At 42.2% G+C, this 8,659-nt stretch overlaps 1 protein-coding gene across 2 annotated transcripts; it reads left to right on the top strand.

The window, feature by feature from the left end:
* Nucleotides 1–248: 248 nt before the first annotated feature.
* Nucleotides 249–7,891, top strand: ZNF706 (zinc finger protein 706). Of its 2 annotated transcripts, none has more exons than XM_043880034.1 (4): nt 249–537; nt 3,856–3,992; nt 6,800–6,907; nt 7,579–7,891. In XM_043880034.1, exons 2-3 carry the CDS (start codon nt 3,858–3,860, stop codon nt 6,893–6,895), a joined length of 231 nt encoding a protein of 76 aa, XP_043735969.1. In that variant the 5' UTR covers nt 249–537; nt 3,856–3,857; the 3' UTR covers nt 6,896–6,907; nt 7,579–7,891. The 2 variants fall into 2 exon arrangements, with proteins under 2 accessions (XP_043735969.1, XP_043735970.1); XM_043880035.1 differs by lacking the exon at nt 249–537 and adding an exon at nt 688–1,048.
* Nucleotides 7,892–8,659: the final 768 nt, after the last annotated feature.

An 8,659-nucleotide genomic window follows, 5' to 3' on the forward strand; every position in this document is an offset into this window, starting at 1 on the left:
GCCGGCTGAAGCCGCCTAGAAAGGAGCACGCCGGAGGGGTGGGGCGCCGGGGACAGAGCGCGACGTCCCCTGCCGTTCCTGCCTCTGAGAGGCCGCCTTCCCGGCCAGGCCCCGCCCCTCGCGCTTATGTAATAGGGGCGCGCTGCCATTGGCCCGCGAAACCGGAAGAGGCGCAGGCGCGCGTGCGGGTGGGGAGGTGGGGAGGCGGGGCGGGAGGCCGGGGCAGGAAGGCGAGTGGGCGGGGGCTGCGCGGAACAGGCGGCGCTGGGGCGACTGGGAGAAGTGCGCGGCGTGCGCGAGCACGAGGCGTAGTGGCCTCCCTCAAGGCAGAGGCGGCGGGCGCGCGCGGCGGCGGCGGCGGCGGCGGGTGCGAGGCGCGGGCTGTTGTGCTGCCGGCTCTCGCTTTTCCCCTCCTCGGCGGGTGGAGGAGGCTGAAGCGGTGCTGGGCGCGCTCCCCTTCTTCTCCCTCCGGCCACCTCCCCCCGCAAGCCCTCTCGCGCTGCGCGGTCTCTCCGACGCAAGACTGTCCCGGCCCGGGTGAGCGGCTGTGGGGGTGGCGCTGACGCCGCAGGACGCCCGGGAGCTGGGATGGGGGGCCTGCCGGCTGGGTCGGCGGGGGGCGTGAGGAGGCGGGCAGGTCAGCGCGGGTCGCGAGGGGCCGCCGGCCTGCCCCGCCTCCTTGAGGGGCCGCCGGGCCTGCCCTGTCCCGGCGCGGGCCGCCGGGAAGGAGGGGAATCTCGGGCGCCCGCCAGGCCCTGCAGGTGGCCGGCTCGCAGGCCGGCCGCGGCGGCGGCGGAGCGGTAGCCTTATCCGCTGGCGGCAGCAGCTGGTCGGTTTCCCTCAGCTGGGCTCCGGGTGGCCGAAGGGGCCGGGTTTCGGGCAGCGGAGGCCCCCGGGAGGCGCGTCTCGGGCCGGGGTCCGTGAGGAGGGGCCAGTAGGTAGAGGTTTCGGTGGCCGAGAAAGAGGAGGAATTCTCTCCCAGGCGGGAGAGGCCGGTCTGGGAAGGAAGGTGTGCCGAGCTTAACAGCCGGGCTCAGCGAAGTGCTGGGTAAGATAGACCTAACTGCCGGCCCTTTCATCCTCCCTCCTCTCTGAAAGGGACTTAGTTCATTAAAAAAGCCAGAGTCAAGTTGTTGTTCACTGCCCGGGCCTCTTCGTTTTCAGATACTTAATGGAAAATGATCCTACTTCCTGGATTCAAAAATTTTTTCTCTTACTCGTTTGTTTTGGTTTTAGGAGGCTCTTTGGGGGCAAGGCTTATATTCGGTACCTCCTGTAAGAGCCCCTCATATTGGAAGAACTCGTTATTCGCTTTACTTCCCTCTTTACAGCCCCCCTCGGAAGACCATACAAAATAAAGTTATAAGCCAGCTTCTAGGTATTTGTAAATGACTTCTTGCCTCTCAGTTCGCTGCATTTAATCAAAGAGAAGTTATGCTTAGTTACGCTTAAGATTTTGTAGAAAACTCAGTTGGCTTGCGAGCAAGCCCTGAGTTGAGCTGTCCAAAAGCAGGTGGTTTGTTCGTTTGCATTTCTGCTTTCAGAAAGGAAATCAATGCAAGCGTGTCGCTAGAACTTAGGGGCCTGTCTTACGCATTTAGACTGATTTCAATTTCCTTTACCTAGTGTTTTCTGTTTTAAAAATAAGAACAGCAACCACAATCTTTTCTTTATTGAAGCTGTTATGGTTTTTTTGTTACTTTTGTGAGATGACAGTGAGAATGGGAAAATGTATTGTTAATGTTGTATTTTATCCGCAATGGTAACTGCAAAAGTTGCTTTTTTCAGATCACTGCATGAATATTTTTGCAGAATAGCTAATAAAGTTTAGATATCAAAGAAACTTCTAGAATTAGTAGCTTACCATTTTAAAAGGTTTTTTCCCCCAGTGTAAAACAGTTAAGAGGTTACATACATAATCTGTGTATTAACATACATAGCATACATCAAGTGGAATACTTCAGATCCATGTGAAGCCTGAAGTATTCTGACTTAAGGTACTGATGCTAAGGCATTGAGATACTAAGAATGTTATAAACATTGAGATGTCATAAAGATTGAATACCTATCATTCAAATAATGCAGAAGTGTCCAAATCTGTTTCCATGGGAATAGGTTTGTAAACTTGCCATAAATATACTTTTTAAAAAAGCATTTCATTTGACTTGGAATTAATAAGGATTTGGTTTTTTTTTTAAATAACAAAAATGGAAGTTTAGCCTTCAGTGGCTAACACATCTGATTGTATATACCATTATTTGATGGGAATGGGGTTCTTATATTAGGCTAGCCATACTGAAAAATTCTGTAATTTGTTGAAATGCTAAGCTGGCTTCCTAGAAAAGGATTGACCTTCCTTTGTATTTTGACTTTTAGGTTCGATGTTTAATGCTAGTGGGAACTTGTCCTATGGACGTGCTTTTTGTTGTTGTTGTTCCCCATTTTCTTTTTGGGAGTAACTGGGGTGTTTCAGTGACTATTTTGACCTCTTATCTAGTTAAGGTTCCAGTCAGAACAAGCTAACACTCTTTCCTGGTGAAGTTAATAGATGTATTGTGCGTTCATGTCCTGAAATGACTTAAAAGTTTAAAATTTAATTGCAGTGCTAGTCAAAACTATACATAGGGATTCTACTTAAATCCTATTTTAAAGATCTTATTTTGAAGTATTTAAAAACCAGCTGCAACTCATTATACACCTTTTATGAACAGATTTAACTCGTCTTAAAGAAGTCTTTATTGAAAAAATAAAAATTTTTCCCCTAATTTTTAACCATGTTAATTTCAGATTGCCAGTAGTAAAAAAGGGTATCTTTCATTTTTGTGAAAGTACCCTTAATGTTAATGGATATGAATTTGAGCAAGTGCTGGGAGATGGTGAAGGACAGGGAGGCCTGGCGAGCTGCGGTCCACGGGGTCGCAGAGACGGACATGACTGAACAACAACAGCAACCCTTAATCTCACTTAATAATTTGTCCAGCAGTCATATGAAGGGCAGTTGTTTTTTTTTTTTTAAAGAATAGCACAGTAATTTTATGAAACCTAAGTATTGAAGAGGATGGTTCCCACTGCTCCTGTGAACTTCTTTAGAGGCACTGGATGACAGCTTTCATTTCTCTTAAAGTTGTAAGAATCTCAGGTCAAAGGGGAAAGTACTTTTGCAAAATGATTAAGTGATTGAGGAAGGGGCTAAACTGTCTTAGGTAAACTTTTGAAGATTACATACAGGAAAGTGTACAGTTCTTAGGTGTATAGTTCAGTGAATTTTTACAAGTGAATGCTTGTATAACCATTACCTGAATCAAGACACGGAACATTATTGGCACCCCAAAAATCTCCGTCATGTCCTTTTTTCCCATTGTTACTTCCTGGATTAGTTTTGACGGTTTTAAACTTTATACAACACAGGTTCTTTGTATCTGGCTTCTTTTCCTTTAACACTGAGATATAACCATGTTGTTGCTTGTAATAATAGTTCCTTCCCTTTGAGTGCTGCATAGTAGTCCATTATAGAAGTCTGCCACACATTATGTATCTACTTTACTATTAATAAGCATTTGGATTCTTTCCAGTTTTGGAAACAGGTGCACTGAGCATTCTTGAACTGTACCTTTTGCTGTACAAAAATGTATTTGCATTTCTATTAATATATACTAAGAGTGGAATTGTGAGATTATAGTGTAGGTGACTAGTTTTCTACAGTGGTTATAGCAGTTTATCCTCTAGTAGCATTATGTGTGAGAATTTGAAAATCCATACATTTTGATTGACTGGTATTTCTATAAAACAGCTGTCCAGTTCTTGGGGTGTTATCATACTAAGATTTCACTCTAATGTCTGAACTTCTGTTTTCAGATATGGCTCGTGGACAGCAGAAGATTCAGTCTCAGCAGAAAAATGCCAAAAAGCAAGCTGGACAAAAGAAGAAACAAGGACATGATCAGAAGGCTGCTGCCAAAGCTGCCTTAATATATACCTGCACTGTCTGTAGGGTAAGGGGAATTGAAAGATATAGCTTCCTACAGCCATACCACCCTGAATGTGCCCAGTCTTATCTGAAAGACATAGCTCTCTCATGGACAGTTCTTTCATTAGAGATTGGTTTGTATAGGTTAAAATTTTGCAAACATTGCAAGATAAATGCTTTACTTGAAATAGGAGATTTGAGAGGTGGTTGTGTTAGGAACCCATCTTCATTCTTCTATTCAATGATTTTATATATGTGTGTGTGTATGTGTGTGTGTGTGTGTTTTGTCTTTGCCTTGAGGCACATAAGAATCTTAGTTCCCTGACTAGGTTTTGAATCTGTGACCCCCCAGTAGAGGCACAGAGTCCTCTAACCACTGAACCGCCTTAGCTGCTGCTGCTGCTAAGTCACTTCAGTCGTGTCCGACTCTGTGCGACCCCATAGATGGCAGCTCACCAGGCTTCCCTGTCCCTGGGATTCTCCAGGCAAGAACACTGGAGTGGGTTGCCATTTCCTTCTCCAGCGAATGAAAGTGAAAAGTGAAAGTGAAGTTGCTCAGTCGTGTCCGACTCTTGGTGACCCCATGGACTGCAGCCTACCAGTCTTCTCCGTCCATGGGATTCTCCAGGCAAGAGGACTGGAGTGGGGTGCCATTGCCATCTCCGAACTGCCTTAGAACTCCCAACAATTATATTTTTGGAATAGCTCCTTTGGCCAGACACAGTTCTCTTGGTGTTATTGAGAAGGAATGAACAAAGCAAAAATCCTTTCCTCACGGAGAAAAAAGATGTCTTCTTAAGGGCAAATAATATACTTTGAACTTCGTAAGAAAAGTCAGATTTACATTCTTAATTTAGAGCTATATAAGACACCTCTGGTTATATACTTGGCTTTTTTTTTTCCTTTGCTAAATTTGTAGTTATGTCTACAAAACTAGAGTATATTCACGTTGAGGACTTTCACTAGCATTAATGTGTTTTATTAGATTGAAGAATAATCATAACAGCTGCTATTGAGTGCTTATGAGGTGCCAGACACTGAGCCACATGTTTTACATGTATGCGCCCATTAATCACACAACTCCTCTATGGCATAAAGTACTTTTATTTTACAGAAGAGTAAATTGAGTCATGGGGAGTTAAATAACTTGTGCTGGGTCACCCAGCTAGTATGTTGGAGAGCTGGGATCTGAACCCTGGAGGTCCACCTCCGGTCCACCACCTTCTGAACCACTATACCACACTGCCACGAAGTTTTTCTTAAATACCAGGCCAGGGTGGTTTTTTTTTTTTTCTTTTTTTGCCTGTTTAAGCTCACCACTCTTTTTTTTCTTCATAGTATTTTTATTTTTGGCTGCGAGGGGTCTTTGCTGCTGCTAGTGGACTTTCTCTAGTTGGGGCAACTGGGGGCTACTCTGCAGGCTCTCATCGTGGTGGCTTTTCTTGTTGGGGAGCATGGGTTCTAGGGCACAGGGGCTTCAGTAGTTGCAGCACTCAGGCTTAGGAGTTGTGGGTTGCAGGCTCTTGCGTGTGCGTGTTCAGTACTTGAGACTCATGGGCTCTAGAGCTTGGACTTAGTTGCTCCACAGCATGTGGAATTTTCCCAGACCAGGGGTTAAACCTGTGTCCCCTGTATTGGCAGGTGGTTTCTTATCCACTGTGCCACCAGGGAAGTCCCCTAAGGTCACCACCCTTGAAGCTAGTGAATAAAAGTGCCAAAGAAAAAGTGCATGGTGAGGTGGTTCCAGTTACAACAGACTTTTTTTCCTTCTGTATGTCTGGATAGAATTGGTAGTATGGATGGGAAGTGGCTCAGATGCTCAGTCGTATCTGACTGTTCATGACGCGATGGACTGTAGCCTGCTAGTCCTCTGTGTCCATGAGATTCTGCAGGCAAGAATACTGGAGAGGGGGTGCCATTTCATCCACCAGGGGACTTTCACAACCTGGGATCAAACCCATGTCTGTTACATCTCCTGCGTTGACAGGCAGATTATTTACCACTGCGCCACCTGGGAAGCCCATGGTTGGAAGGGATATTGATAAGACTTGATTGATTCCTGGACTAAAGTTAATCTTTTATTGAAGTCATTACCGATGAAAGAATTCCTAACTCCTTAAAAGTTCTCATTAAGAGAAGAAATCTGTTACATTAAATAACTTGTTTTTATTGAGCTTTGATATGCACAAAATAATGAGATTGAGCATGCTTCAGATTCTGTTTGTAAAGAGACAAGGTAAAAAGTAAATTTCACTAAATTACTAACGAAAAAATACTTTGACCTAAAAATACTAGAGTATCTCAGATAGAACGCAAAACAACAAAAAATGTTTATTTAATGTTTTATCTAATGTAAGGTACTTAAAGAATAAATAATTGAATGTCCTTGCCAGGTAAGTCAGTATAGTGTAGTATTTGAGGTCTGAAGTACCTAGTACTAAGTTAAACACAGGTACTGGACAAATTAAACTGTCGGTTTTAGTTTCTTCAGCACATAAAATGTGGATAGTAGAAACTGATTTAAGATTACGAGAAGATTCTGTGAAAAGTTTGGTAACAATGCTTAACATATGTCCAGTAAATGTTATCTATTGTTTGTTGTTAATCAGGTAATACTCTATGTGACCCATCCCTTTTTATATGTGAAATGTGGGATATGCTACGAGTTTCTATGCTACAAAGTCCTTTTTCATGTGTCAGCCAGTAAGTTAAAGGAGTTTAAAAGTGTTTTGCAATAGTTGTTGATCATGAGCAGGCTTAGGATTTTAAAAACACACTTTTATTTCATGAATCAGATCTAACTCTTCTTTTTTGCACAATTTTTAAAATTAGACACAAATGCCAGACCCTAAGACCTTCAAGCAGCACTTTGAGAGCAAGCATCCTAAGACTCCACTTCCTCCAGAATTAGCTGATGTTCAGGCATAACGTTGTTTACAGGTAATTGACATTTTCTTTTGCTAATGTCAGGTTGTATACAAGAACAGAATTATCTTCTATGATTGTAAAATTGATTTCTGTCTTCTAGCTGAGACTTCATTACTGCCCTCTTTTAAGTTAACATTTAACTTTGCAATTGTTAGAAGTCCATTTTCCCAGACCATATCCTTTCAATGCCTTTGAAACATCCAAGTTTTTACCACTGTGGCCAAAAATGGGATGAGGCTGGCCAACTCTGGTCCAAGAATGGAAGAGTTTTCAGCTTAAAGAAAATAACCATTATAAAGGTATTTGGGGATCTTGCTCCCAGAAATGATGCAGACCATAGTCAGTGAGTGCTTTTTTCTTGTTATTTACTTAGAGTGCTTAGCAGAGTACATTAAAATATAAGGTAGGATGTAGGCATTCACTATAAACTGGACAGTTACTTGAAAATAATCAGTTTGTACTTTCTGTGTGGTTGGATTTTTTCCTAAATGGTGGTGATGGTATATGTATGAGAATTATTTCTTTTTATATTCATCAAAGATCTGTTTATAAAACTTAGTTGACAGATCTATCAGGCTAACTTCATAGCTTAGGCATGTTTTGCTTTTTTTAAAGACACTTGAAATACATATAAATTGTGTTTATGTAATGCTTACATTCACTGAACATCTTATGTTTTATAGGTGAATACGTGACACCTTTGATTCTTCTACTGTCTCAGACCTTAGGTAACAAACCTGCAGCTGCTTTTCTAACAAACTGTTGATCAGCAAAAATAAAGGGGCTACAGAAACACTCATTTTTATGCTGTTCCCTTTTGGGCTTCATGCAAAGACAATTCTGTGTAAATGTACAGTTGACTCTGATTTGGAAATCTGAAAATCAGTCCATCCTTGTTATAAAAAATTTTTTTACAATTGTAATTATATTGATGTTCATATTGTGTAAAATAACTCATTTAATAAAGTAGTACTTTGATTTTACAACATCACAGGATAAATGATTTTAGAAATTCTGTTCTTTCTACATTATTTGCCTTATAAAAATCTAATTAATTCATCAGCTGAAATTGCAAGCACAGTTCTTAGGTCCTTTTCTCAGTTCAGGGGCAGGTTCATAGTTAAACCAGGGCAGACTCATTCACTGACTTGTGCACAGGATTTTATTGGCAGTTGCTGACCTGGGTGAAGAATGACTTACCTGCTGCCTTAGTATATTGCAATCGTGTCATTTTTCCCTCTTCCTGTGATTGAGGTTGGACTATTTCAGCTTGCTGTGTGACCTGATTATACCTGCCAGCCAGGTATAGCCTGTAGATAACTGATATATTCTTCAGATTGGTAGGATTGTCAGTGAGCCCTCCTGAAAAATTATGTTCTAAAGTATATGCCACAATGAAATAAGCAGCCTGTTGTATGATATAAAATATGATGGAACATATGTGAACTGGTAAAGCGCTTTTATAAATTATACTTGATTCTTTGAAAATTGTTTAAGTTCTTTGATTTGAAATTGAAGTTCGTAATTTTGGAAGGGGTTTTTGGAAGTTAATAATAATTTGGCCAATTTATGAATGGATTTTGCAGTAACGGAAGGATTGGAATGACTTGTGGCTGGGTTAACTCCCAGAACCGTCTCCTTTCTTTCCTTTTTAAGTGAATAGTTGATTTTAGGAGTTTACTTTGTTCTGGTTCCTAAAATCAAAGACTGTGTATAGTATGACTTGCATGTGAACTAGAAAAGTACTAAAATAGGCCAATATCC

This window comes from Cervus elaphus, chromosome 21 (assembly GCF_910594005.1).
Source record: "Cervus elaphus chromosome 21, mCerEla1.1, whole genome shotgun sequence".
NCBI lineage: Eukaryota > Metazoa > Chordata > Mammalia > Artiodactyla > Cervidae > Cervus > Cervus elaphus.